The sequence below is a fragment of the Camelus ferus genome, chromosome 17, assembly GCF_009834535.1.
Source record: "Camelus ferus isolate YT-003-E chromosome 17, BCGSAC_Cfer_1.0, whole genome shotgun sequence".
NCBI lineage: Eukaryota > Metazoa > Chordata > Mammalia > Artiodactyla > Camelidae > Camelus > Camelus ferus.
Genome location: NC_045712.1, coordinates 27485840 through 27513176, shown reverse-complemented (window position 1 = coordinate 27513176; position 27337 = coordinate 27485840). Strand labels below are relative to the sequence as shown.

The following is a 27337-nucleotide window of genomic DNA, read 5'->3' as shown; positions in this document are numbered from 1 at the left end:
TTTATATATAGTAATGTGTATCTGTTAATCCCGAACAGATTAATTTATCCCCCTCTCCATCTTTCCCCTTTGGCAACTATCGTTTGTTTTCTATCTGTAAGTAAAAAAGACTCATATTTGGGGTGGGAGATGACTGTGGTTTGACTAGGGGTGGTTTGGAGGGAGAAGAGGGGAGCATGGTGTCAGGACAGTTTTGAAGGTAGACAGGGGTCTGTGGGGTCATTGAGGCAGGGTCATGGGTCATGGGGTCAGCTTGAGCTGGCTGGCTTTAGCCACTATGAGTGGTCCTGGCCTAGAACAAAGGTCTGGCTTTTCAACATCCTCAGAGATAAAGCTGCAGCTGTGATAGTGAATGAGGCATCCTCTCTGGGGCCCCCCATTTCCCCCTCTGCAGTGGGAAGAATCGAAAAGAAAGAGTCTAAGAGCTCTGGCCTGCTCTGGTGTTTCAAGGTTGGGCATTATGGTGTCTTTGCTAGTTGACGGAAAGAAGAGGTGTAGACAGAGGTAGGTGAGCAGGGAGGTTGCCAGCCGCAGAGAGTGGAGAGTTAGTCATGGTAGTATGGGCCTGCACTTTGGTGGCCTTAGCCCCTCTCTGAGCCTCAGTTCTGTGACAAAATGCACAAGGAAGGTGCCTGACCACAGGGTGGAGGGTTGCTTTGCCTAGGTTTCTTGGGGGCCTGGTCCCATCTGCTAGGGTCAGGCCCCTTACCTGGGGCCTGTTCAGTCCTGACCTGTGATCTGGGGCCCACAAGTGGCAAAAAATTAGCCGTCCATCCAACAGTAGTTCTGGAGGTCCTTGAGTTGAGGTCCGTGGCACATGAGTTGCAGCCTCAGGTAGCCAGGTGTTACCTGTCATGTGTCCTTTGCCCCTACATCTTTCTCCAGTATGGTCCCCACCCTGCTTCTCTGTCCCTGGGAAAGAAGGTTGCCTTCTGAGCTCAGCTGTTTAGGGTGGGATCTCCAGATGGGGCCAGTGTGGAAGGAGGGGGCAAGGGAGGGATGGAAGGAGGCGCTCAGGTCCAGGATACCACCCACTCCATGCCCTGGGAGGGGCTTGGAGGTTGGAGCAGATTAGGGCTAGTCCTGGACTTACTCTACAGTGTCTCTGCAGCAGAGAGACCAGCAGGGCCAGGTGGGGAGCCGGGACACGGCAGTGGGGCGGGGCAAAGGAATGGATGGGTCCTCCTACATCGTTCCCTAGGCCGGAGGCCCTAAACCCAGGTCGGGGGCCTGTGGGTGCCTTGAATGAAGGGCACTATAGAGCAGGGATCAGAACCTGTCCCTGGATAGGCCTGCCCTGACTGCGGGACTCATGGTTGTAGAACTAGTTTCTGGTCCACAAGCTCCACCCAAGGCAGTGTGACCCCCGCCCCTCTGTGTTCCAGGCCCCGCCTTCAGTGCTAGGCTAGGTCCCTCACAGCTTCTCTCGCTCGGCCCTGGGTGCCCCAGGCCCCCCCACATCCCTGCGGTCTGCCGGGAGGAAGCGTCCCCCTTCCCCCACCGTGACTCTGCGCTTCCTGCCCCAGGGCTGGGGCGGGAGGGGACGTTTCCCGTTCACATCAAAGTTTCCCTGGCGGCGCCCAGACTGGGCTCAGCCCCTGTCCCTCTTGCCCATGGAACCAGCTCTGGGACCTGGGGTCCAGGTAACCAGCCAGGGTGGGCGGAGTTTCCTGGGGCGAGGTAGGGCCCTCTGCCTGTACACGTGGGGGATGTGTGTGTGCATCGGTCTGCATGGCTGATGGTGAACATGCATCCTGGGATATACAGTCAGGGAAGGTTTCCTGCAGGTGGCTGCTGCTAAGCTGGGAGAAGGTGGCAGGAGAGAGCCCAGTCCATGGCTTTTGGTTGGGGGAGGTTGGTGGGTGTGAGACCTTTAGCCCCAGCAACAGTGTGGGCCACAGCCACACCCCAGGCATGTATATGCTTAAGCCCCTCCCCTGTCCGTGTCAGGCTTGTCTGTGTCCCCAAGGGTTCAGGAAGTGGGAGCAGAGTGGGAGGCTGAGAAAAGCAGATGAGGGGCCTGGGGGAGAGATTAATATGTATGGCAGTCCTCTGATGCTGACTTTCCAGCTTCCTGTCCTCCTTCCCCATCCATCCCTCACTCCCTTTCTCCACCTCACTGCTCTGCCTCCAATTCCTGTCCAACGCCATTCACTCTCCACCTCTGTCCCCATCCTCTTGGCCCCCCCACCCACTGGGCCCCTTCTGCCCCCACCACTGTTCCCCTGAACTTCTTTCCTGCAGAAGGACCTGGGCTACCTGCAGCAGTGGCTGAAGGCCTTTGTGGGTGCCTTCGAGAAGAGCATCTCACTATCCTCTCTGGAGCCACGCAGGTGAGGCTGGAGCTCTGTGGAGGGCGGGAGACCTAGGGGTCTTTGGCGCCCGGTGACCCTCCCCTCCCTGCAGGCCGGAGGAGGCAGGTGCGGAGGTGCCGCTGCTACCCCTGGATGCGCTGCTTGTGCTGGCCAAGCAGCTGGACGAGGGGGACCTGGAGCAAGCCCTGCTGCTGCTCAAGCTCTTCATCATTCTCTGCAGGTGGGTCCCTGCTGTCTTCTCCACTGTGGGAGACCGTGGGACTGTGGGCCAGAGTCGGGGCTGGCATGTCACTGGGACCTTTCCCATCATTCACTCCCTAGGAACCCAGAGAATGTAGAGGCAGGCTGGGGCCAGGTGCTGGTGCCCCGAGTGCTGGCATTGCTGACCCGGTTGGTGGCTGAGGTGAGGTAACCTGTACCCTGGGGGGCGGCAGGTGGTAGCCATGGCTCAGCTAACCCCCCTCCACCCTCTCCCCATGCCTGCAGCTGAAAGGACCCCCACCACTGCAGGAGGGCTGTGGGCCCCAGCTGGAAAACATAGCCCTGCATGCCTTGCTTCTCTGTGAAGGCCTCTTTGACCCCTATCAAACCTGGCGACGCCAGCACAGTGGGTGAGAGGCAGTCCCCGGGTAGAGGACCCAGAGGAAGCTGGGGAGAGGAGGAGGGTGGCCACTCTGGCCAAGGGGCAGAGGTGGGAGGGGGCTGGTGTGCAGGCTGGTGAGAAGAGGATCACCCAGGATGGGTAAAATGCTGGCCTCACCTCGGCCTCTGCCCACTCCATCCCCACCAGGGAAGTCATCAGCTCCAAGGAGAAGAGCAAATACAAGTTCCCTCCTGCTACTTTGCCCTGTGAATTCAGCACCTTCTTCCAAGGTCAGGCCCCACCCCCTCTTTCACTTGGACCCCTTGGCCCCGCCCCCAAACCTGAGCCCTTCCTGCAGTTCCCCATCCCATAAGCAGGACAGGATCCACTTACTGGAGGCTGCATGTGGGGCTGGGAGAACCATGGGAATTTGAGGGGGCCTCCAAAGGCGAGTAGGAGTTCAGGGGCAGAGAGGAGAGGGAGAGCATGTCTGGACAAAATGAGTAACTTCTATTTTCGGGAGGTGTCAATTTCCCTTCCTCCTTCTCTCCTATCTCCTGGGTCCCCCCCCAGTCACTGTACCCTACTCTGATCTGGACCATCTTAAAACTCTCTGGTCCAATCCCAATCCCTTTGTCCTGTAGCTACACCCAGTCTCCACTCCTCCTCCAGACACTGTTTAGGTGTCTCCTCTCCCTGCTCCCACTCTTCTGGGGGAGCTGACCCCCAGGACATCTCACACCATCTATTCTCCCTGGGTACCTTTTGCTCATGGGTTCCCTCCTCTCATTGGAGGGTGACTGGCCAGGGCTTTAGATGGGCTTGGAGGAGGATGCTGCCTGGACAGGGGCAGGCCAGGTTTGGGAAAACGGTGGCCTATTGGGCTAGAAAATATCTCTGTTTCTGGGATACCCCATGGAGCTGTGGACCGGAGCCTGGAGCAGGAATAACATCTCCGAGAGGAGAAATGCCCCTGGGGAGCCCCCTGCCTCTGTTCTCCCACAGCCTGGGTACTCTTCTTAAAATACAATGGATTTTGTTCCCGCTGCTGTAAATTCCTCAGTGGTGGCCTGACTCCATCAGGATCAAACCCCCCACCCCCCACAGCCTTCCTTGTCAGCCGTACTCATTCTCTGCTCTCCAGCCATGGTCCTGTCCTCTCATTCCTAGAATCCAACTAGTTACTCCACCTCTGAGTCTTTGCCCAGACTGTTTCCTCTTCCTTCACAGGCCAACAGCATTCTCAGGCCTCACGTCAAAAGCCCTGTCCCCTGGGGGCCTCCCACCCCATCCCACCAGAATCAAGGCAGCCCAGCTCTCTCCCTACCCCTAATCCATGTGACCCAGGGCTGGTCCGTTCTGCTCTCTGGGTTTCATTTCATGGCCTAGCATCCTGTCCAGCTTTGCTGGAGCAGGGCCAGGTGGGCCTCCCAGATATGACACTGTGAAAGCCCCTAGAAGTCCCCAGCAAGGGTGCATGGGGTGGTGTGTGGGGCATCTGTATGGCAGATACAGCAGGTCACGGGAAGCTCCAACCGTCACAGGGCAGAGGGACCAGGAAATTTGCATCTAAGAAACTAAACCCTGGGTTGCCATGGGGAAGTGTGGGTGTTTATATGCTCACTCTGGGGTCCCCACTTTGGGGCTTAAGGATCTGGGAAGCTGGCTGGGCTCTTAGGGCAGGGCTGTGTCCCCTACAAGCTCCCCAAAGAAGGGCTGTGTCCTCCTCGGACCCCCTAGCATAGAGGTATGACATTTTAGACCCCCTAGCACAGAACTGGGTCTTCTCCCTCAGAGTGGGCCTCCCGGCCATGTTCCTTGGCCAACTCCCCCCACCGCATCTTGTGTGGCCCCCTGGACCCACAGCCCTGCAAGCTTTGACATTATCTTGCCCTGTCCCCTGCCCCCCCATTTCCCCTGTCCAGAGAGCCTGCAGGATGCAGATCACTTGCCTTCCACGCTGCTACTGCGTCTCATTCACCTCTTTGGTGCTGTCCTTGCGGGAGGGAAGGTAGGTTGGGAGGAGCCTGTGGGCCAGAGGGTGGCCATCTCAGGGTGTCTCTGCTGGGTGAGCCCCTTGCCCATTGCCCGTCTCTCCCCATACCTGCAGGAGAACGGGCAGAAGGCTGTGAGCGCTGGCTCTGTGCAGGGCCTGCTGGGTGTGGTACGGGGCTGGGGCCACCGGCCAGCCCAGGACCCCCGCCTAGTGCCGCTAGCACTGGAGGCGCTGGTGGGTGCGGTACATGTCCTGCACACCAGCCGCACACCTCCCCGGGGGCCAGAGCTCCGAGCCCTACTTGAAGGCTACTTCCGTGTCCTTAATACTGACTGGCCGGCTGGGCCAAGTCCAGGCCCCGAAGAGGCTCTTGTCACCCTGCGGGTCAGCATGCTTGGTGGGTATGGGCCCCTGGGCTCTGGGGAAGGTGGCACTGGAAGGGGAAGGCCCAGGTGCTGATGGAAAGGCTGGACAGGCAGCGTGGGAAGTAAGTTTAAGGCTGAGTGGAGGTACTGCTGGGAGGGGCCTGGGCAGGGCTGACCCTTGAGCCCTCCACAGACGCCATCCCCACGATGCTGACATGCGAGGACCGTCCAGTGCTGCAGGCCACCTTCCTCAGCAACAATTGCTTTGAACACCTTATTCGTCTCATCCAGAACAGCAAGGTGGGCGGGGCCCAGGCTGGGGTGGAGGGCCTGGAACCCCGAGGCTGAGGGCACCATGGGTGGGTGCCAAGCTGCTGCTGAGGAAACCTGGGCCAGACGGGGCTGGGGGGGCCGTGGCTAGTGGGATGGCCTGTAATTCAGTGGGGGATCCCGGCGCCGAGGATGGCTTTGGACCCCATATGAGGTGGGTGTTGTGGAAAGGCGGGAGCTGCCCTGGGCCCTTGTTTTCCTTTTCCCCAGCCCCAAATGTAGGGGCAGGAAGACGTCTCAGCTGTTTTGGCTGCAGTGCCTATTCCTGCTCACTTATCTGTGCCCGCTCTGTCCCTCTGGGCAGGGCATGGGTGGCTCAGCCCCTCTGCTCTTCCCTAGTGCCTGGTGGGGCACTTGGCCTGGGGCTCAGGGCGTATCCTTCCCTCTGGGGCAGAGCCCTGGCAGCTGCTCCGGTCCTGCTCTAACCCTGCCCCTCCCCCATCTTCTCTCTCCTCTACCTGCTCCACTTTGTGCCCTCCCCCTTCCCCACAGCTGTACCTGCAGGCCCGGGCGCCCCCTGAGGGGGACAGTGACCTGGCTACCCGGTTACTGACCGAGCCCGATGTCCAGAAGGTACCATCCTGGGGCTGACCAGCTCAGGCATCCATGTCCCTGGGCAACCCCCCACCCCGGGGCTCCCTCTTGAGCCCTTATGCACTATCCAGGGAGGATAGGGGGGTGAGCAGATATGTATAAAGCCTGGTGTGGCCTAGTAATGGGGCTGGATCCCCCATGCTGTCTCACCCACCTTCCAAATCCCCATTCTAGGGAACAGGGCAGGAGTGATCTGTGCTCTGCCTCGTATTACTGTTGGGAGCTGGGATTTGGCTATGCCAAGCTGGAAGGAACCTTCGAAACTCAACTACCCGTCCCTGTTGCACAGAAAGGGAGTCAGGAAGCCAGATACTTAGGGATTTGGCCATGTTTACTCAGAGAAGGAGGCCCCCCACAAGGGGCCACTTCTTTCCATAGGTCCTTGTACCTGCCCTAAGCAGTCACTGGGCATTCCCAATCTCCTCATCTTCCCATCACCCCCCTCCCCGATGATGTGCTTCCTGCCTTACCTTGCATGGGGCCCACAGGAGGCTGCAGGGTGTCAGTCAGGGGCTCTGAATGGGACACCCTCTCTGGCCGCTCAGTACCTGGGCTCTAACCTCCAGAGCCCCACCCTGACTTTGTCCTCATAAGGCAGCCTGTGCTTCTATTGCACTTGGCTGTTTTCTGAGAACCTGCATGTCCATTCATCTACAAAGCAAGTGGGGCCAGTAAAACCCCTGATTTTTACAGATGAGGAAACTGAGGCCTGGAGAGGGGAAGAAAGTTGCCTGAGGCCCCTTGGGGAGTCAGGCAGAGCTGGGACCAAGGGCCCTGTGGAGCCAAAATACAGCCTAGCACCTGCTAACAGACTCTTCAAGCCCTCCTGACCCCTCACCCCTCAGTAGTGCAGGGTGAGGGAGCAGCATGCCTCTGGCTGTCGGGTTTGGCTGGGGTGAGCCTCAGTTTTCCCAGCTGGATCTGGGGGAAAGGGGTAGGGTAGGACTTGAAGGTCTCGAAGGTTCTTCTGGTTCTAACATCCTGTGATTGATTGTCCCTAAATTCCCTGATCCCCTGTCAATCATCATGGGTGATGGGGCACTTGCTGGCCTGCCTGCACATGTGTGTCTAGCTTGGGTGGGGATGAGTAGGGACTGAGACTCATAAGCCCACCAGATAGTGGAGGGCAGAGGACAGTGGCAAGAGGGTTCACTGTTCTGTCCCAGTGAGGCTCTTCCTGGCCTTGTTTCTTCCCTGGCTTCTTTATCAAAGTGGGTCTTGCCAAGCTGCTCGGAGAGGGCCCTAGGGTTGGGGTGAGGGTCACAGCAGTTCAGGCAGGGAGTAAAGGGCCTGGTGCCCAGACAGGGTTGCCACAGTCCCAGGGCCCCCAGCCAGCTCAGCTACCTGCCTTGGGGCATCTGTTCCTGTCCCTAAACCCCTTGTACTGCAGGGTGCTGCCAGCTGCGACATCCTGGCATCTGCCTCTCCTGACTGCCCCTCCCTACCCCAAGGTACTGGACCAGGGCACAGATGCCATTGCAGTCCATGTAATCAGAGTGCTGACCTGCATCATGAGTGGCTCCCCCTCAGCCAAGGTGAGGACGTTGTGGTCCCACTGCAGTAGGCGATACGGGGTGGGAGTTAAATTGACCACACGTCTCCAGAACTGGCCTGAATGGTGGCTGTCAGAGCAAGTGAGCTGGGGAGGTAGCCATCTGCCCTCTGGGGTACAGCTCAGCCCACTGGGTGGGTATCGTCATTAGTTAGTCCTGGGAGCTGGCTATCCTAGGTCAGGGCTGGAGAGGGGAAGGATACTTGGGGCTGACCATCATCTGCAGCCTTCTGAGGTGAACCCACCCTTCCTAGCCGTAGGAGGTGAGGGAGCCCTGACAGGTGGTGCTTCCTCCAGGGTTCCCACTGGATGCGAGTTTGCCCTGGGGCCCACATACATGCTCACTTCTTCTCCACACATCCCTGCACAGGAGGTGTTTAAGGAGCGCATAGGCTACCCTCACCTGCACGAGGTTCTGCAGAGCCACGGTCCCCCCACCCATCGGCTGTTACAAGAACTACTCAACATGGTAAGGGCAGGGGCTTGGGGTCAGGGTCCCCAGAGCAGTCGGGACTGAGTCAGGGCTACCACGGAAGGTGAGCTCTCCACCTGAGGGGACCGGGTTGACTATGGCCAGCATATAGTGTGACCTGTGGCCTGATCCTATGCGTCAGTGTCACTGGGGTGAGGGTTCTGGGCTGCATGGGGCCTAGAAGTGGCTGCATGTTAGCTAGCCCCAGGATGATCCTGGGAACAGGCAGGTAGGGTTTAGGCCAACTCCAACGGAAAGTCGAGGACTGTTGCTGGTAGTGACGGTTTTCCATGCACTTCTGGCTTTCCTGAGCCTCAGACACAACCTATGAGCAGGATGGGGTGGCACGTGTTGCTTTCCCATGTTGTAGGCCAGGAAACAGAGACAGGAAGTCCCACTGTTGGTAGGGTGGCCTCTTCCATGCTGGTTGCCAGGAGCTATCTCCTTCTCTCCGCCCACAGGCTGTGGAGGGCGACCACAGCACCCGTCCGCCGCCTCCAATCCGCAACGAGCAGCCAGTCCTGGTGCTGGTGCGGTGGCTGCCAGCACTGCCCACCGCTGAGCTGCGGCTCTTCCTAGCACAGCGCCTCTGGTGGCTCTGTGACAGCTGCCCTGCCAGCCGTGCCACGTGTGTGCAGGCCGGTCTGGTTGGCTGCCTGTTGGAGACACTCAGCATGGGGGTAGCCCTGGGAGCCCGCTGCCAGGAGCAGCTGCTGGCGCTGCTGCAAGCATTGGGCCACGTGTCGCTAAGGCCCTTGGAGCTGCGGCACTTGCTTCGCCCCCCGCCAGGGCTGGACTCGGGGCCGGGCGGAGACGAGGCTGGGAACGCCCGACACGCAGGTGCCATCATTCGCGCGCTCTCAGGCATGGCCCGGCACCGGGGCCCGGCACGAGCCCTACGGTACTTTGACCTCACGCCCAGCATGGCGGGTATCATGGTACCCCCTGTGCAGCGATGGCCTGGACCTGGCTTCACCTTCCACGCCTGGCTCTGTCTGCACTCCGCAGCTGCAGCACCTGCGCCAGCTCCCACCCGGCCGCTTCAGCGAAAGCAACTGTACAGGTGGGCGACTGCCAGGGATTAAGGCACAGTGCCAGGGTGAGCGGGAGAACCAGCAGGCATAACTGGCTTGGCCTGCCCCCAGCTTCTTCACCAGCAGTGGCTCAGGGTTTGAAGCCTTCTTCACGGCGGCTGGGACCCTGGTGGTGGCCGTGTGCACCCGGAAGGAGTACTTGACCATGAGCTTGCCTGAAGTGTCCTTTGCCGACTCTGCCTGGGTGAGCCTCCATCCTTATATGGCTCAGGGAGGGTGGAGGGGACACCAGATGCCACCGTATGGCCTGATGTTGTGGCTTCCGTTCTAGCACTGTGTGGCCATCGTCCATGTGCCTGGGCGCCGGCCCTTCAGCCAGAACCTGGTCCATGTCTACAAAGACGGCCATCTGGTCAAGACAGCACCCCTTCGCTGCCCCTCCCTCAGTGAGGTGTGCCAGACAGGGTTTGGGGAGGCTTGGGTAGCTTGGGGGACTTGGACAGAGTAGGGCCTGGAGCCCCTGTGTTCCCCCACCCCACAGGCCTCAGCCTCTGGGGTCTGCACTCTTGGGGGTCACTCAGGAACTGGATGCAGGTGGAAGGAACCCCAGGCTCTGCTGTGACCTGACCAGTCCCCCAACCCTGGCCCCGCAGCCTTTCTCCTCCTGCTGTATCGGCTCTGCTGGGCACCGCACAACGACCACCACCACGGGGCTGCCTGCGCCACCAGTCCCTGCTGCCCTGGCTCACACTCACCCCTCCCTCACCCGCTCCCAGTCAGTCCCGGCCACCACAGGGCTTGGCTGGGGGTCCGGGCTGGTGGCCCCCCTGCAGGAGGGCAGCGTCAGCTCCACCCTTGCAGGCACACAGGACACTCGGTGGGGCAGCCCTACATCCCTGGAGGGCGAGCTGGGGGCCGTGGCCATCTTCCATGAAGCCCTGCAGGTGGCAGCCCTGCGGGCCCTGTGCACCCTGGGTACGCAGCGCCCCAACCCCCACCCCGCCCCAGCCCTAACCCGTTGTCCCAAAACCTGGTGGTTAGGGCTTACAAAGTGCCCAGGCCAGAAACTAGGGGTCCAGTGGGGAGAAGGGGTCCCTGGGGTTTTTTCCTCTGATCAGGCAGAGAAGAGGCGGGCTCTAAGTGGGGTTTAGCCGGAAGCCCAGCCAGGTCTGAAGCCCCTTCCCACCCCCCAGGGCCCAATGAGACAGCACCCTTCAAGCCCGACGGTGAACTGCATGAGCTTGGCACCAAGCTGCTCCTCCATTATTCACCTCAGGTGTTGTGGGGCCGGGGGCAGTTGGCTCAACCCCACTCCCTCCCCTTGGCTCCCACCCTCTGTCTGCCACCCCCTCCCCCACTGACCCTTGCTGCCTGCTCACCCCCTGTCCCCAGGCCTGTAAGAACAACATCTGCCTGGACCTGTCCCCTGGTCACGGGCTAGATGGCCGCCTGACGGGCCACAGGGTAGAGACCTGGGACGTGAAGGTGTGTGCTCATGCTGGCGGTGTGTGCAGGGCAGGCTGGGGAGTAGCATGTATCCTGGAAGGTCTTGGGGAGACCCAGGTCCCCAGGCTCGAGGGTCTCGTGGGGCAGGAAATGGGTGGGTGCTGCCCTCTCACTGTGGCCCCCCACCCCCAGGATGTGGTGAATTGTGTGGGAGGCATGGGTGCCCTGCTGCCCCTGCTGGAGCGAGTGGCTGCACAGCCCCAGGAGGCTGAGGCTGGTCCCGCAGAAACACACGACCTTGTGGGGCCCGAACTGACCTCCAGCCACAACACCCAGGGCCTGCTCCTCCCGCTGGGCAAGTCCTCAGGTAAGTGTTCCTGGTGCCTGAGTTGGGGGGAGGAGATCTTGGCATGGTGGGGGGCTGGAGTGCTTGAGGTCTCTGTGGCCACTGGCAGGCCCTTGACGCACATCTGTCCCCTTCCTGGTGGTGGTAGAGGAGCGGATGGAGAGAAATGCAGTGGCTGCCTTTCTGCTGATGCTGCGGAACTTCCTGCAGGGCCATGCTGTGAACCAGGAGAGCCTGGTGCAGTGCCAGGGGCCTGCTATCATTGGAGCCCTCCTGCGCAAGGTGGGGTCCTCTGGGACAGGTGGGGAGGGGGCTGCCCTGTCTGATGAAGGGGACTGGTTGTGAGGACCAAGAAGGGGAACCTGAAGCCATTGGCCAGGGAGAGCCTCCTGAGAAGGGTGGCATCTGAACAGGGCCTTGAAAGTCTGGGCAGGGTTTGACCAGAGGGTCTAAGAGAAGTACCGGCCTAGTCTGGGGCCCGGCACCTGCACAGCAGGCTGGGAGCTTGTATTTCAGAGAAGGCAGGGAGCCACTGAAGGGTTCTGAGCAGGCAGGATGCTCGTATCTGCCGGTAAAGGGCAGGGTGGAAGCTGGGAGGCCTGAGAGCGGCAGGCAGGACCTGACATCTCACCCCAGCTCCTCCCCACCCAGGTCCCCAGCTGGGCCATGGACATGAATGTGCTCATGTCCGCCCAGCTGCTGATGGAGCAGGTGGCAGCCGAGGGCAGTGGGCCCCTCCTGTACTTGCTCTACCAGCATTTGCTCTTCAACTTTCACCTCTGGACCCTCAGCGACTTTGCTGTGCGCCTAGGTAGGTGAGGGGATGCCGCCAGGCAGGGTGGTGGTGGAAGTTCTGAGAACTCATAACCCTGGTCTGGGTGATCTGAGGGGCACATCTGCCCTGAGGCGTCTGAGGGGAGCATGACTCTCCCTTGAGGGTTTGGCAGGGGCATAGCCCTGTCCTGGAGGAGGAAGAGATCCAGCTCAGCCTGGTGGCCTGAGCTCTCTGCTGATGCCCACTTAGGCCACATCCAGTACGTCTCTAGCATAGTCCGTGAGCACAGACAGAAGCTGCGGAAGAAGTATGGGGTCCAGTTCATCCTCGATGCCCTGCGCACCCACTACAGGTGAGGCTGGTTGGGGCAGATGGGCCGGGGGTGCTGACACCACAGCCTCTGGCCTTGCGGACAGGGCTGTTGAGTCCTCCAGCTCACCTGCCCACGTCCCCTGTTCTCCTCTCCATGCTCCTGTGTTCTCCCTGCCCTGGATGCGTGTGCCTGTGGGGACCTGCTCAGCCCACAGCGGGAGCGCCCCCTAGCGGCTGATGACCTGCGCACGGTGCAGACTTCACTCCTGGGCCTGGCGCGGGAGTTCCTAGTGCGGAGCTCCTCCGCTGATGACCTGCAGGTGGTGCTGAACTTTCTGGCGGCTGCGGGTGACGATGGCCAGGTAGGCTGGAGGTGGGCAAGGGTGAGGGGTGGAGGGTGGACCATGTTGTGGGGGCCCAGCTCAGTGTGAGACTTTGTATCTCCAGGTGGTGGGTGCGCTGGACCTGCTGCTGGCCCTGCTGCAGGGCTCACCAGCACAGGAGTCTTTGGCTGTCTTTCTGCTGGAGCCAGGGAACCTTGAGGTGCTGCTGGCATTGCTGGTGCGGCCAAGGTCCATGCCCCTGCTGCCCGACCGAGTCTGCAAGGTACACCCAGCTCACCCCCTACTTGGCATCCCATTCACTGGGGCCCCTGCCTGAGTCCAAGGAGGTGTAGCTGGCCTCCAAACTGGCAGATGAAGCTGCCTTTGCAGGCCTGTCTTGGAGCCACACACCTGCTAGGTGACTTCCCCTCCTACAGTAACTCCTTCCCTATGCTGAAACTCACCCCTGCAACGACCCCCGCACAGATCCTGCGCAGACTGCAGCAGAATGAGCGCTTACCTGAGCGCAGCCGCCAGCGGCTTCGGCTACGAGATTATGGTCTCCAGGGTCTTGTCGCCTGCCTGCCCGAGGGGGCCGTTTCCCTGCAGCTCTGCCAGGGGCTCTACAGGCTGTTCCTGGGGGCAGGTACAGCCTGGTTGGGGCCAAGAGGCAGGCAGGTGGAGGGGTGACTTGGATCCAGGAACCGGGGCAGGTGGGAACAGGGGAGGTGTTGGTACAGGGGCCAAGGCTGAGCCAGTCAGGGAGCATGGCCCCCTTCTGGGGTCAGTCCCTCAAGCCCTTTCTGGCCGTCCTCCCAGATTGCCTGAACCTCTCAGATCTGTTGGCTGTGGTGCAGCTGTCCCTCCAGGCAGACCTCAGCGTCCGCCTGGACATTTGTCGTCAGGTGAGTGGGAAGTGAAAGCTTTGTCAAGGGCTGGGGGGTGGCTCCTACCCTGAGGACTTGACTTTGCCTGCTTGTGATGAGAGGTCTCTGGAGGCCTCCCCAACAAGGGCCCCAGGAGGAGGGTCTGGGACAGGCTGTCGATGAGTCCCTCACTTGCTGTGCCCTGGCCCGGCAGCTCTTCCACCTCATCTACGGACAGCCAGACATAGTGCGGCTGCTGGCCCGACAGGCTGGCTGGCAAGACGTGCTAACCCGGCTGTTTGTCCTGGAAGCTGTCACAGCCAGCAGTCCCCTGCCCTTTTCTCCTGAGCCACCCACCTCCCCGGAGCCAGCCTTACACAAGCCACCCACTGAGTCACCTGAGCCTTCGGACGTCTTCCTGCCCTCAGAGGTCCCCTGCCCTGACCCTGATGCCTTTTACCATGCTCTCTCCCCATTCTGCACACCCTTTGAGCTGGGCCTGGAACGGGCCAGTGTGGGCTCAGGCAACACTGCTGGTGGTGGCAGCGGCAGCGGCAGTGGGACTCTGACGCCAGCCAGCCAGCCTGGCACACCTTCCCCACTGGATGGGCCCCGGCCCTTCCCTGCTGCCCATGGTCGCCACAGTTCCAGTCTCTCCAATGTGCTGGAGGATGGCAGCCTGCCAGAGCCCACCATCAGTGGGGATGACACCTCTAATACCAGTAACCCTCAGGTGAGGCGGTTTCACTCTCCACCACTGCCTGGCACCAAGGGAGGGCACACGGCAGGCAGTGTGGCCTTTCCAAAGGGGTGTCCCCACTGCTGCCCTCTTGTAGCTTTCATCTGCAGTGTGTTCTGGGGAGGGGGGTCCTGGGACAGAGCAAGTCATGTTGAGACTGAGTTGGGGGCATTAGCCAGGCTTCAGGAGGCCCTCAAGGGAGCCTGTGGGGCAGGGAATTTACAGGGCCCATGGGCAGCATTGCTGTAAGGGTCCTACATTGGGCTTTCCAGGTCTGGGGATGGGCCTCTGCTTATTTTATGGCATTCTTCTAGAGAATTCCAGGACAGTCCTTGAGGCCTGTGAGGACTGTGGGGTAACCCTGTGTGTGAACTGTCTCATCTCCTCCTGGGAGTCTCTGGAATCCCCATATCCTCCCTGAAATTCAGGCAGTGGCTGAGGGCCACACCATTCTTTTAGGTCCTCAGTGCCGGGCCATCTTGGCTGTTGACCAAAGGCTCTGCCTTCTGCCTTCCCTACTAGTGGGCAGGTGGAGGTGCTGAACAGGGATAGTGGGGGGGGGGGTCAGTGATTCCCTCCCTCTCCATTCCACACCCCACACACCCACTGTGCCTACAGCAAACTTGTGAGGAGGAGCTTTGCAACCTACTCACCAACGTGCTGTTCTCGGTGACTTGGCGGGGCGTGGATGGCAGTGATGAGGCTGCCTGGCGGGAGCGCGGCCAGGTCTTCTCTGTGCTCACTCAGCTGGGGGCCTCAGCCACGCTTGTGCGCCCACCAGACTGCATCAAGCGTAGGTGAGGGGGTGACTCGGGAGGGAGCAGGTCCTTGGGGGAATTCCTCAGGGGCCAGGAAGGTGGTCAGGGAGACACCTGAGTCCCTTGCCCAACCCCAGCCTCCTGGAGATGATGCTGGAATCAGCCCTGACTGACATCAGAGAGGCCTCCCTTGGGGTCCTGGCTAGCCTCACCCAGCATGCACTTTGGCTGCTGCGCCTGCTGCAGGACTTTCTGTGCGCGGAGGGCCACGGTAACCAGGAGCTGTGGAGTGAGAAGGTACAACAGCTCGGAGGGGCATGAGTACCACGTTGACATGCGCCTGAGGGTGTCTGGGAGGTGGATGAGTGCACACGTGTAGCTTGGGTGTCTGTGAGCCTAGGTTTGTCTGTATGTTCAAACCTCTCTGGCCCCCAGCCCAAACCTTACCTTGCTCTCTCTCCATGGGCTCTTGGCCTCCTTTGGTGATGGCTGCCTGGAATATGTGGCGTATGGCAGCTCTTTGAAGGTGTGTGCAGCCTGCTTGATCGTCTGGGAGCTTGGCCACACCTGGCCAATGGCACCGCGGATCTCCGAGAGATGGCACAGATTGGCCTGCGCCTCGTGCTTGGCTACATCCTGCTGGAGGACCCACAGGTGAGCACAGGGTGGGTGTGAAAGGAGGGGGGTGTGATGGGTGTAGGGAGTTCTAGGAGTGACTGGTGCCACCCACACCCCTTCCATCCCCAGCTGCACGCCCAGGCCTATGTGAAACTGCACGCGCTGCTGCAGACCGCAGTGCCCATGCGCCGGGAGGAGGCCTGCTATGTGCTCTCCAAGCTGGAGGCGGCTCTGGCACGGGCGCTTAACACCCCACCCTCAGGGACTCCCCCTGGGGACCAGGAGCGCCCCGCTGCAGTCGCCGCTGCGGAGCGATGCTCATGGCTGGTGCCGCTGGTGCGCACGCTGCTGGACCGTGCCTACGGGCCCTTGGGGCTTCAGTGGGGGCTGCCTTCCCTGCCGCCCACCAACGGCAGCCCTACCTTCTTCGAGGACTTCCAGGCCTTTTGTGCCACCCCCGAATGGCGTCATTTCATCGACAAGCAGGTGCCTGGAGGTAGGGGCACGGGAAGAAAAGTGGAGGCTGGGACCCACATCGAGCACTGGTCTCCTCTCCCTGTCCGATCCACCAGGTGCAGCCCACCATGTCGCAGTTCGAAATGGACACCTATGCTAAGAGCCATGACCTCATGTCGGGCTTCTGGAACACCTGCTACGACATGCTCATGAGCAGTGGGCAGCGGCGCCAGCGGGAACGGGCGCACAGCCGTCGGGCCTTCCAGGTGTGCGGCCCGAGGTGGGGGACGGGGAGCTGCTCCACTTGTTTACCCAGGGCACGGCTGACGGGACAGGGTGGAGAAACGGGGGCAGTACAGGAAGGGACTCACCTTTTCCTCCAACCCCCCAGGAGCTGGTGCTGGAACCTGCGCAGCGGCGGGCGCGCCTGGAGGGGCTGCGCTATGCAGCGGCGCTAAAACAACAGGCAACGCAGCACTCTACCGCCCTGCTCCACTGGGGGGCGCTGTGGCGTCAGCTCTCTAGCCCCTGTGGGGCCTGGGCCCTGAGGTGGGCGAGGTTTGGGGGGGCCAGGAGGGTGCCTTGAGGGTGAAGCCTGGGAATAACAGAGAGGGTCTACAGACTTCTGCCCCCTACTCATGACCACCACTGGGAACATATCTATAGGGACCCTCCGGCCCCCCGCTGGAAGCTGTCCAGTGCCGAGACATATTCGCGCATGCGTCTGAAGCTGGTGCCCAACCACAACTTCAACCCTCACCAGGAAGCCAGCGCCTTACGCGACAACCTGGGTGAGAGGGTGTGCTGAGTCATCCAACGTCATATGCCCTGTCTTGCCTAGCTCTGGCTGAGCACCACTGGGCTCATTGCAGGTGAGGCTCCTCTGACACCCACCGAGGAGGCCTCGCTGCCTCTAGCAGTGACCAAAGAGGCCAAAGTCAGCACCCTACCCGAGGAGCTGCAGGAAGACCAGCTGGGCGAGGATGATCTGGCTGCACTGGAGATGGCGTGAGTGGGGCTGGGACAGAGTTGTGGGGGGTGGCGGGACAAGTGGTCTGCTCCAGTGTGTGCATTCAGGCAGTGGAATTGATTCCTGAATCCATTTCCTCTCCTGCTGCAGCACTGAACGCCCTGAAATGATGGTCCAAAATCAAGAGAGGGGTTGGGCAGAGCTGTCTACCCGGATAGATGGTAGCTCTTCCCTGGCTAGGCACCCCAGAGCAGGACTGAGAAACACAAACCAGACCAGGACAGGGGCCGATGGGAGTGGGCACAGGCTGAGCGAGGAGAAGCTGGGGACAGGAGTCCATGTCCTGGCATTCAGAGGCCCAGTTTTCTGGCCAGTCTGGACCCTGGGCAGCTCCTCCCTCTCCCCTGGGAGTCATGAGCCATGTACCTCATGAGTTGGTGGCACTCTGGGAGTGTGGTCCCTGGACTTGTTGGGAAGGGGGTCCCAGGGCCTAGTACCTGAAGTGGGTTCTGGCCCCCAGGTTGGAGGCAGCAGAACTGGACGAGCAGCATGAGAAGCTGGTGCTGTCAGCTGAGTGCCAACTGGTCACGGTGGTAGCTGTGGTCCCAGGGCTGCTGGAGGTCACCACACAGCACGTGTATTTCTATGATGGCAGCACTGAGCGTGTCGAAACTGAGGAAGGTGCGTTCTGATGGAGCTGCTTGGAGGGACAGCAGGGGTTGCTGGGGTCTGGTGGGGCCAGGGCGACTGGCTCCTGCACTCGCTGTCTGTCCCCACAGGCATCGGCCATGACTTCCGGCGCCCACTGGCCCAGCTGCGCGAGGTCCACCTACGGCGTTTCAACCTGCGCCGCTCAGCACTTGAGCTCTTCTTTATTGATCAGGCCAACTACTTCCTCAACTTCCCGTGCAAGGTGGGCGGGGCCGCAGCCTCATCTCCTTTCCAGGCCCCCAGGCCCCAGCCCTGCCCCATCCCGCCCCACACCCAGGTACGGAACCAGGTGTACTCGTTGCTCCTGCGCCTACGACCCCCTACCCAAGGCTACCTGAGCAGCCGCTCCCCCCAGGAGATGCTGCGCGCCTCAGGCCTTACCCAGGTGAGAGCCCTGGAGTGTGAGGAGCGGGTGAGGTCAGGGCCCTGTGATTGGTTCGAGTGCTGGCAGCCCAACTGGCTCACCTCTTGCCTACCCCTGGCCTTGCCTCCCAGAAATGGGTACAGCGTGAGATCTCCAACTTCGAGTACTTGATGCAACTCAACACCATCGCGGGGCGGACCTACAATGACTTATCTCAGTACCCTGTGGTGAGGGCTTGCTCCCGCCTCCACCCTGCCCCTCTATTCTGCCAGCCCCGGTTCACCCAAGTATGAGCACTGATGGTGGGCCGAGCTCTCAGCTTCATCCTAGGCAGGTGCTGCCTGAGACCTGGCCTCTGTTCCCTGCCACCCCCTCCCCACACACACCCAGCCCTACTCTCCTCCCGTCCTGGCCTCTGTTTTCCGTGAAGGGAATCCTGTCCCAGGCAGTCCCTCCTGCTCCCCTGCAGCCCCTCCACATGGTTTGACCTGACCCTTGGGCTCTGCCCATCTTCCTGAGGGCGAGGGTGAGGGCAGGGCAGGGTGGCAGGGAGGCCATCAGGACCCTCATGCAGCTCTTGCCTGGGTGGGCGGCCAGTTCCCCTGGGTCCTACAGGACTACGTGTCCCCAGCCTTGGACCTCAGCAACCCAGCCGTCTTCCGGGACCTGTCCAAACCCATCGGTGTGGTGAACCCCAAGCATGCCCAGCTCGTGAGGGAGAAGTGAGTGTGTGGACAAGGCTGGGCTCAGGAGCTGGGAGGGACAAGGGGTGGCCTTCTGCTGACTCCGTCAACTGTGTCCTCAGGTATGAGAGCTTCGAGGACCCAGCAGGCACCATTGACAAGTTCCACTATGGCACCCACTATTCCAACGCGGCAGGCGTGATGCACTACCTCATCCGTGTGGAACCCTTCACCTCCCTGCACGTCCAGCTGCAGAGTGGCCGGTGCGGCCCCGGGCGGGGTGGGCAGATCATGTGGGGCGGGGCTGGGCAGTGAAGGGAAGAGGCAGATTTTCCAGGCACCCCAGGCTCTCTGGCTCCCTGCTTTCCTGCAGCCACAACTTCTCCCTCCGTGTCCCCCTTCGCCCCTCCTCACTTTGGCCCGTGCCCCTCCCCAGCTTTGACTGCTCTGACCGGCAGTTCCACTCGGTGGCGGCAGCCTGGCAGGCCCGCCTGGAGAGTCCAGCCGATGTGAAGGAGCTCATCCCAGAGTTTTTCTACTTTCCGGACTTCCTAGAGAACCAGAACGGTAAGAGCTGGCGTTGGGGTGGGAGGCATGGGGACGGAGCGCACAGGCTGGGGGTGGCCAGGGAGCAGATGAAGATGGCGCAGCCAGACAGCTGACCCAGTCTTCTGTGCCAGGCTTTGACCTGGGCTGCCTCCAGCTGACCAACGAGAAGGTGGGAGACGTGGTGCTGCCCCCGTGGGCCAGCTCTCCTGAAGACTTCATCCAGCAGCACCGCCGGGCTCTGGTGAGATGAGCACACACAGGCGGGCAGCCAGGTTGAGGGGTGGGGTGATGGTCAGCTGTCCCTGGACTGACTGCCCCTTTGTCACTCCCAGGAGTCAGAGTATGTGTCTGCCCACCTGCACCAGTGGATCGACCTCATCTTTGGCTACAAACAGCGGGGTCCAGCCGCGGAAGAGGCCCTCAACGTCTTCTATTACTGCACCTATGAGGGTGAGCAGTGCCCTGGACTCACGTGGGGGCCGGGGTACAGAGGAGGCATGAACGCAAAGGGCATAGAGGGAGTCCTGACCACCCTGCCTTCCTGCTCAGGGGCTGTGGACCTGGACCAAGTGGCAGATGAGCGGGAACGGAAGGCTCTGGAGGGCATTATCAGCAACTTTGGGCAGACTCCCTGTCAGCTGCTGAAGGTAAGGCTGGCTTGGAAGACAGTGGCCCGGGATGCCCAGGCCACAGTGCTGACCGACCATTGTCCGCAGGAGCCACATCCGGCACGGCTCTCAGCTGAGGAAGCAGCCCAACGCTTTGCACGTCTGGACACTAACTCACCTAGCATCTTCCAGCACCTAGACCAGCTCAAGGCCTTTTTTGCAGAGGTAAGAGGAGGCAGGGCCTCAACTTCCTTCTGTTCTGTGTGAAATGCATTTAATCCCACTGTCTTTACCAACCCTTTGGGGCAGGTGGAAAACCTAAATCAAGGTCACTGATACTAAGACATCTTAGAAAAAGAGGTAGACATCAGAGAAGATAGGAGAGGTGTTGGGGGGGTGCATTCTTCAGGAGGGAGGGCTAGGACATGGTGTTGACTCATCTGACCATCCTTAGGGAGACAAGAAGGAAGAAATCTGGCCTGGGTTACTCTCCCTTACCTCCCTGCCTGCAGCCCAGAGTGCCCCCAGGCCTGATGTGTTTAGGCTCTTTTCTGCTCCTGCAAGCAGGCTGGGGGACATGGAGTGATGGGGTGGGAGGACTAAGGTTGAAACTGAGCTTGAGACCCTAGAAGGGTCCTCCTTGTCCATCCTGTTTGGTTTCTTACTTACTTTCTGAGGTGCCTTCCTGAAGGCCCACTGGTCTCTGATGCCTGTTTCTCAGAGGGACTTCTGCCTCTATGGCACCTAGTCTGTGACTCCTGGCGGCTGAGACCAAGGGACAGAGTGGTGCTCCAGGGAGCAGGTAGTGTAGTGGGAGCCCCCGCTGATTGCTCAGGCACCAGCTAGCCCCACACTCCCCCTGCAGGTCATCAGTGAGGGCGTGCCCCTCGTACTGGCTCTGGTTCCCCACCGGCAGCCCCACTCCTTCATCACCCAGGGCTCCCCAGACCTGTTGGTAAGTGCACTGGGCCGGGCTCCACCTCAGCTCTACCCCGTCTCTGACTCTGCCCAAACCCACCTCTGCCCCCTCTCACCTGCAGGTCACTGTGAGTGCCAGTGGGCTGCTGGGCACCCACAGCTGGCTGCCCTATGACCGCAACATAAGCAACTACTTCAGCTTCAGCAAAGACCCCACCATGGGCAATCCCAAGTAGGACAGAGGGCTGTGGGCAGGGGTGGGCTGTAACTACCCCGCACCCAGAGTTGTCTCCCCACCCAATCAAAATGCAGGCCATCTGCAGGCTCTGGCCATGGTCTCTGAGGGCCTGGGTCCCCTATGTGGCCTTGCCTTACCTGTGGTCCTCCTCACTGGGTCAGGACGCAGCGACTGCTGAGCGGCCCGTGGGTGCCAGGCAGTGGCGTAAGTGGGCAAGCTCTGGCGGTGGCCCCCGACGGGAAGCTGCTGTTCAGTGGTGGCCATTGGGACTGCAGCCTGCGAGTGACTGCGCTACCCCGGGGCAAGCTGCTGAACCAGCTCAGCCGCCACCTTGGTATGGGCAGCCTTGGAGCTAGGGCTGTGCAGGTGGGAGTAGGGTTCCGAGGCTGGCCAGGGAGGGGTAACTGCTCTGCTCTGCTTGTACCCTGCCCTCCCCTCCCCCCATGCAGATGTAGTAACCTGCCTTGCACTGGACTCCTGTGGCATCTACCTCATCTCAGGCTCCCGGGACACCACGTGCATGGTGTGGCGGCTCCTGCAACAGGTGTGCCAGGTGGAAGCCCCATGGGGCCCCCACAGTCCAACCCTGCTGTCCATCTGCCCCTCAGTTGGCCTCTAGCCCTGCCCTCCTCTCTTCCCCTCCCCCTGCTACCATAAGCAAGTCTGGAGCTCCGCAGCCCTCCAGCTCTCTGGCTTTGGACAAGGCCTTCGCTTTCGTGAGCTTTAGCCTTCTCACTCAGGGGCCAAGGTAGTGGGATGCCCCAGTCCTGAGCCAGCGCTGGTGTTCTCCACAGGGTGGTCTCTCAGTGGGGCTGGCATCAAAGCCTGTGCAGATCCTATATGGGCACGAAGCTGCAGTGAGCTGTGTGGCCATCAGCACTGAACTCGACATGGCGGTCTCTGGATCTGAGGTGTGTGATTGCCTGTGCCCGGGGGAGGCTGAGTTTGCTGGGCACTGCCCCTGAAGCCCAGACACCTCTGCCTCGCACCCTAAGCTGCTTTCCTGCAGGATGGAACTGTGATCATCCATACTGTACGCCGTGGCCAGTTTGTAGCAGCACTAAGGCCCCCTGGGGCCACATTGCCTGGACCTGTGTCCTACCTGGCGCTGGGGTCAGAGGGCCAGATTGTGGTGCAGAGCTCAGCGCGGGAGCGTCTGGGGGCTCAGGTAAGGAAAAAGGGCACCCAGCCAAGATAGGGGTGGTTGGGGTTCTGTCTTTGCTGATACCTCCTGCTTCCTCCAGGTCACCTACTCCTTGCACCTGTACTCGGTGAATGGGAGGCTGAGAGCTTCACTGCCCCTGGTGGAGCAGCCCACAGCCCTTGCGGTGACGGAGGACTTTGTTCTGCTGGGCACGGCCCAGTGTGCCCTACACATCTTCCACTTGAACAAGTGAGCCCCACTACTACGGGTTCATGGTCCTTCAGGGTGGTGGTCATTGGCAGAGGACACTGGGAGGTGCCCCCGTGGACCCACACCCTCTTTACATGTCTGTGCACACATTTTTCAAGGCCTGTCACCTGTTCTCCCATTCCACAGGGGGTGATCTTATCCTGGGCCTCCCTTAGCCACACATTCGTGGGGGATCTCTTTATGTGTCGATTTTAAACAAGCCATCCTTCAAATGAGGATAAGGAGGTAGATGGGAGAATGAAGGGACATCTGCTGGATACAAAGCTTCCTTGCAGTCATGAGTTCATATATATCCATATGCCCTCCCTCCCTGCAGACTGCTGCCAGCCACGCCTCCCCTGCCCATGAAGGTGCCCATCCGCAGCGTTGCTGTGACCAAGGAGCACAGCCATGTGCTCGTGGGCTTGGAGGACGGCAAGCTTATCGTGGTGGGCGCAGGGCAGCCCTCTGAGGTGAGGATGCAGGCAGGCCAGCCCCTCGAACAGGGCCGGGAGCGACGGTCCTGGCTGACCCCAGCCTGCTCCTACTCCTACTAGGTGCGCAGTAGCCAGTTCGCGCGGAAGCTGTGGCGGTCCTCGAGGCGCATCTCCCAGGTGTCCTCCGGGGAGACAGAGTACAACCCTGGAGAGGCCCGCTGACAGCCCTGCGCCCCACTGCGCAGCTCCGCCCCCAGCAGTTTCCGCCTCCGAGGCCCCACCCAGGAGTCCACAGGAGGAGGCGACACCCAGCCTCAGGGGGTGGGCAGGGCCCCCACCTCCGCCCAGCTCAGGGATTGGCGGGCGGTGTCACTCCAGGAAGTCCGGCCCCTCGCCGGCAGAGGGGCCGCCCAGAGTCTTAGCACTGGCCTCAGTGGCCGCAAGCATTTTTGCACAATCTGAGGAGGGGGATCCAGGCTCCCAGGGCCCCGTCCCGCCGTAGCACAGGGGCCGGGCTGTGGCCTTAATCCTAAGGGCGCACCCCCCACCCCCGTTCTCCCATCTCAGCAATAAACCTGGACTAGTTTTGTAGCTGTTCCGCCTCCGAGCATGCGTGCGCGCGTTGCGTCTCAGCCTGCTCTGGGCTCAAGTCCCAAGGAGACTTGTCACCTCCGCTCGGCCCGGCCCGCGGTTTCTCAGGTGCGGCTTCGGACTCACTTCTGCGCATGTACACGTTCCTGAGCCGGGTGGGGCAAGACCGCGAGCGGCCCCGCCCTCCAGTGCCGCCCCGCCCTTCGGTGTCCAGCCCCCTTCACTTCCCAGCTTTCCTCCCCACTCTCGGCGGGCAGAACCTGGCCTACCCAGGAACTCCACTCTGACCTCCTCGCCGGCCCGAGGCTCGGAGGCCACGTTCCGTCAGGTTGAGCGTATCCTGGGACTTGCGGAGGGTCGGCTGCTGCAGGTCAGGAGCGGGTTGGGGACGGAGTCCTGGGTCTTCCTGGATGGAGGCGCTGAAGGCTGCCTCCAGGCCCCACACTTGCAGACCAGAGGTCCTGCGGATGTTGTCCATTATGGTGCTGACGTCTGGGTTAGGATGCGTGTTGGAAGCCAGGGCAGTGTGGGTGTGCGGTGTTGTGTGTGCGTCTTTTGTGGACCTGGAGACGGGTGTGTGTGGTAGAGGCTCCAATCCCGCAGCTCGTGGGTGTTGGGGAGTGGGGGTGGTCAGGTACACACACAAGGCCTGGCTCTCTGCAAGCGCTATACACAGGCTAATCCGCCAACCAGGATCCAGAAAGGGCCGCTTATGTGGTAAGTAACGCGAATGTACACATCGTTCACACGGCAAGGGTCGCCACAGAATCTGTGCCAGACTCACTCGCCGACACTGGACTTTGCCACACACGTGGGCCCGTGACTTTCCCCAGGGAAGTGAGTTTGGAATGCTTGGGTTGGACCAGGCCAGATGTGGAGTGGTGGATGTTGGGGAGTTGAAGGGCCTTCCCCCAGGTCTCTTCTCCATCCTTTTTCCCCTCCTTAGCCCAGACCAGGGTCTCCTCCCCAGGCCTCAGGACGCCTCCTGAGGACCTGCAGTCCCAGCAGTATCAGGTATCAGCCTACATGTAGAGATAGTTCCTGGGATTGAGTGGTCCTCTTCTTCAGGTTTCTGGCCTCCAGACCCTCTCCAAATTCCCAGATGAGAAAGGACCAGGAGTCCTCTGGGCCCACATGCCCTCTACCCTTGCTGAGCCCATCAGAGTACCCTCCCATCCAGCCTCTGAGCAGGAGGTGAGGGCTGGACACTGACCCTGGAGGCAGGAATGGGAACATAGTCACTCCAGAAACTGCTGGTACTGAGAACTCTGGGGAGCTTCCTACTAGCCAGTTAAGTCTCCACCTGGCTCTGGCTGAGAATGGGGATGGGAGTCTCCCTGGTTCTCCTATTGCCATCCCTGGACTCAGACCAGGGGTTTGCCAAGGTCTCTGAGACAGGGGGGTTTCCAGTGTGCCCTTTTCCATGCTGAGCTGCACCCTGGCCTCCTCCAGCTGCGGCCAGCTCTATCATCACCTCCACCCCATTTGACCCTGGAGGAAACTGGTCTAGATTGGTGAGTGGGGACATGGAGGGTACCCAGCCCTGGAGTGAATCAGGATGAAGTGAACCAGGAAAGTGGGACAGACTACCCTAAGGGATTCCAGACTTTAAGCCTGAGGAATTCCCCCCATGTCCCTATACACAGACCCTTCTGAACGCGTAAGTCTCCCAGGTCCTTTGCCTGGGCGCTGCCCATGACATTTTAACTTCTTCTCTAAGAGATGCAGCCCCTGGGAGCACTACTAGCTGGCAGAACTATGCTTCACAACTCCAGCCACAGGGAAGGCATGGTCCATGTGGGTAAGCACCTCTTGATCCAAATTTTGGGCATTGGGTAAGAGGAGGGTAGCACACAGGTGGGTCAGCCACACACAAGTCCAGTCACAGACCCTGGAGTCCCTGTTTCTTGTGCCTTGCCTGCACTGGATTGTGGGGACCAGCTGGCCTACAGGCAGAAGTGAGCAGCAGCATTTACTTGCCTTCTGGCTCAGCTTTATTTTGCAAAAATTTACAAGATCTCCCGTGCCCAGAGGCCCCCACAGGGACCAACTGTGAATCAGTGTCCTGTCACAGTCCAGACTTGGTAGGAAAGACCGGACACAATTTAGTGCCAGGAGCCAGAAAAGGGAGAGGCTGGGAGAGTTCAAGGAAGACTTCCCAGGGGAGGAGAGTCTTGCCAGGTTGTCAGATGGAGACGGTAGACCAGCAATGAGCAGATGTCTGGAAGCCTGAGAGGAGGTGCATCAGGGAAGGGCTAGGTGTCCAAGGGTGGTGAACAAAGAGGAGGCTGTGGGAGCTACGTGTGGGGAACAAATTAGTCATCTTCGATGCTATGGTATGAGCTTTTGACTTCACATAGTAGGGACTATTATTTCAAGTCTTTCTAGCAGTCTATGTCTGCTGCCTAGGGACCCTCGCCTTGATTCCTTGCTCCTGATCTTGTCTGTCCTTTTCTCTACAGGTAAGACCTGGAGGGAGCACGACAGGGATAGGGAAGGAGTGTGGGTAGGGGCAGGGGGAGCCCTGGCCCCAGGCACCTCCTCTCCATTCCCCCCTGAGCCTCCAGGGGCCTCGAGCAGCATCATCCCTGTCTACTGTGCCCTCCTGGCCACTGTGGTCCTCGGTCTGCTCGCTTATGTGGCCTTCAAGTGGTAGGTGGTCTGGGCATTGCCCTGTGGTACCCTCTCCCCATCTGGACTCCCAGCCAGCTCCTTCTCTGACTCAGTGAAGACTGGAGCAGGCTGGCAGGTCCCCCTGCTCCCCACAGCTGGCGCTCACACAAACAGAGACAGCAACTGGCCAAAGCTCGGACTACAGAGCTGGGGGCTTTCAACAGGGATCAGATGCATGGGGATAGCACTGTCTTCCAGGACTCTCCATGCGGTCTGGAGCCCTGTGCTCCCAGCCAGGGTGAGTCTTCTACCCCAGTCTATAGTCCTTCATCCTAGCTCTGCCACACTACAAAGCCTGTCTGACCCTCATGTGCCCCTCATGTCTCTAACCTCAGGGCCACATCCTGAGCTTGGCTGCCGGCTTTACCTCCATCTCCCTCGGCAGCAGCAGGAGGAAGTGGAGCAGCTCCTGGAGGCATCTGGCGAATCTGACAAAGGCTGGCAGGGCCTGGCAAGCCGCCTGGGCTACCGGTCTGAGGCTGTGGAGACCATGGCCCAGAGCCAGGTGCCAGCCTACACCCTGCTGAGAGACTGGGCTGTTCAAGAGGGCAGCAGTGCCACCCTCAGGGTGCTAGCAGACACCCTGGCTGCCATGGGCCGTGAAGATGTGGTCCGGGTCCTGGGCCCCTTTGCTGAGGGCTGCTCTGTGGTGTAAGTGATGCTTCCACAGCCCGGCCTCTCGCGGAACCTGCTCTGGTGCTCCCCACCACCCTCATATCTCATACACCTTCCCTTTCACGGGCTTCCTGGCATTGGTGACCTCAGCCTGCTCTGTGCCAGGGGGGCACAGATGATCCAGCCACCATTCACCTCCCCTCACCCTACCTTCCTCCAGGAAGGTTGGTGGTAAGGAATGGTCCTGTCCCCCTCCCCTTACTTAGCCTCAACTGTTGCTTTCTACTTTTGTATCCCATATTAAAGGCAACTTTGGACTATTGTCCTGGCACTTCTGGCTCCGTGGGTGGCTATGTGGCGGCAGAGGCCCAGAAAAAGGATAGGGTCCCTAGAAGGTAGGAGGAGCCCCTAAATTGGCAGTGTGCACCTGCAGATGTGTGAGCTCTGGAGGCGGAATGGCAGTCACATCCCACATCTGCCTTCACTGGCTGAGTCGTGTTAGGAAGTATTTTACCTTTCTGAACTTTAGCTTCCTTTGCTGGAGAATAAAAAGATTGGCATGTTCAGTAGGCAACCTCCTACCCTCACCCCTGACTCTCAGGTTGGCACCAAGGGGCCTTAGGTTTGAGACCATTTTCCTGACTTGTGCTGTGACCAACATCAAAGGGAGGCTGGAAGCCTGCCCGCGCAAGGAGGAGGTCAGAGGC

General features: G+C 60.4%; 2 protein-coding genes across 13 annotated transcripts in view; both read left to right on the top strand.

The window, feature by feature from the left end:
• The window catches only part of NBEAL2 (neurobeachin like 2), a 29897-nt gene extending 6555 nt beyond the window's left edge, over nt 1-23342 (top strand). For 2 of the 11 annotated variants that reach the window (XM_032458636.1, XM_032458632.1), the window contains 53 exons: nt 2245-2333; nt 2407-2535; nt 2637-2718; nt 2802-2926; nt 3106-3188; nt 4824-4909; nt 5009-5291; nt 5453-5559; nt 6082-6162; nt 7635-7718; nt 8106-8204; nt 8669-9270; nt 9353-9485; nt 9573-9692; nt 9823-10216; nt 10435-10517; nt 10634-10726; nt 10880-11054; nt 11182-11315; nt 11685-11844; nt 12058-12160; nt 12329-12482; nt 12568-12726; nt 12930-13089; nt 13263-13348; nt 13524-14042; nt 14667-14845; nt 14944-15103; nt 15323-15460; nt 15554-15910; nt 15997-16146; nt 16272-16429; nt 16547-16671; nt 16753-16888; nt 17371-17531; nt 17630-17946; nt 18057-18152; nt 18523-18647; nt 18731-18871; nt 19045-19175; nt 19289-19398; nt 19490-19607; nt 19707-19804; nt 19874-19990; nt 20631-20720; nt 20806-20915; nt 21083-21255; nt 21371-21465; nt 21716-21832; nt 21931-22089; nt 22166-22314; nt 22652-22787; nt 22872-23342. In XM_032458636.1, the coding sequence (XP_032314527.1) occupies nt 2245-2333; nt 2407-2535; nt 2637-2718; nt 2802-2926; nt 3106-3188; nt 4824-4909; nt 5009-5291; nt 5453-5559; nt 6082-6162; nt 7635-7718; nt 8106-8204; nt 8669-9270; nt 9353-9485; nt 9573-9692; nt 9823-10216; nt 10435-10517; nt 10634-10726; nt 10880-11054; nt 11182-11315; nt 11685-11844; nt 12058-12160; nt 12329-12482; nt 12568-12726; nt 12930-13089; nt 13263-13348; nt 13524-14042; nt 14667-14845; nt 14944-15103; nt 15323-15460; nt 15554-15910; nt 15997-16146; nt 16272-16429; nt 16547-16671; nt 16753-16888; nt 17371-17531; nt 17630-17946; nt 18057-18152; nt 18523-18647; nt 18731-18871; nt 19045-19175; nt 19289-19398; nt 19490-19607; nt 19707-19804; nt 19874-19990; nt 20631-20720; nt 20806-20915; nt 21083-21255; nt 21371-21465; nt 21716-21832; nt 21931-22089; nt 22166-22314; nt 22652-22787; nt 22872-22973 (8271 nt within the window). In that variant the 3' untranslated portion in view covers nt 22974-23342. Of the gene's footprint in view, nt 1-1598; nt 1644-2244; nt 2334-2406; nt 2536-2636; nt 2719-2801; nt 2927-3105; nt 3189-4823; nt 4910-5008; nt 5292-5452; nt 5560-6081; nt 6163-7634; nt 7719-8105; nt 8205-8668; nt 9271-9352; nt 9486-9572; nt 9693-9822; nt 10217-10434; nt 10518-10633; nt 10727-10879; nt 11055-11181; nt 11316-11684; nt 11845-12057; nt 12161-12328; nt 12483-12567; nt 12727-12929; nt 13090-13262; nt 13349-13523; nt 14043-14666; nt 14846-14943; nt 15104-15322; nt 15461-15553; nt 15911-15996; nt 16147-16271; nt 16430-16546; nt 16672-16752; nt 16889-17370; nt 17532-17629; nt 17947-18056; nt 18153-18522; nt 18648-18730; nt 18872-19044; nt 19176-19288; nt 19399-19489; nt 19608-19706; nt 19805-19873; nt 19991-20630; nt 20721-20805; nt 20916-21082; nt 21256-21370; nt 21466-21715; nt 21833-21930; nt 22090-22165; nt 22315-22651; nt 22788-22871 lie in introns of those variants that run through there. The other 9 variants (XM_032458638.1, XM_032458633.1, XM_032458637.1 and 6 more) reach the window with 8 other exon arrangements.
• Nucleotides 23343-23496: 154 nt separating this feature from the next.
• LOC116657169 (death domain-containing membrane protein NRADD-like) lies at nt 23497-26961 on the top strand. 2 transcript variants are annotated; one of them, XM_032458662.1, is made up of 5 exons: nt 23497-23712; nt 25063-25143; nt 25805-25994; nt 26111-26253; nt 26351-26961. In XM_032458662.1, the coding sequence occupies exons 2-5, from the start codon at nt 25065-25067 to the stop codon at nt 26668-26670; spliced, it is 732 nt and encodes a 243-aa protein (XP_032314553.1). In that variant the 5' UTR covers nt 23497-23712; nt 25063-25064; the 3' UTR covers nt 26671-26961. The 2 variants fall into 2 exon arrangements, with proteins under 2 accessions (XP_032314553.1, XP_032314554.1); XM_032458663.1 differs by having other exon boundaries at nt 23497-25143.
• Nucleotides 26962-27337: the final 376 nt, after the last annotated feature.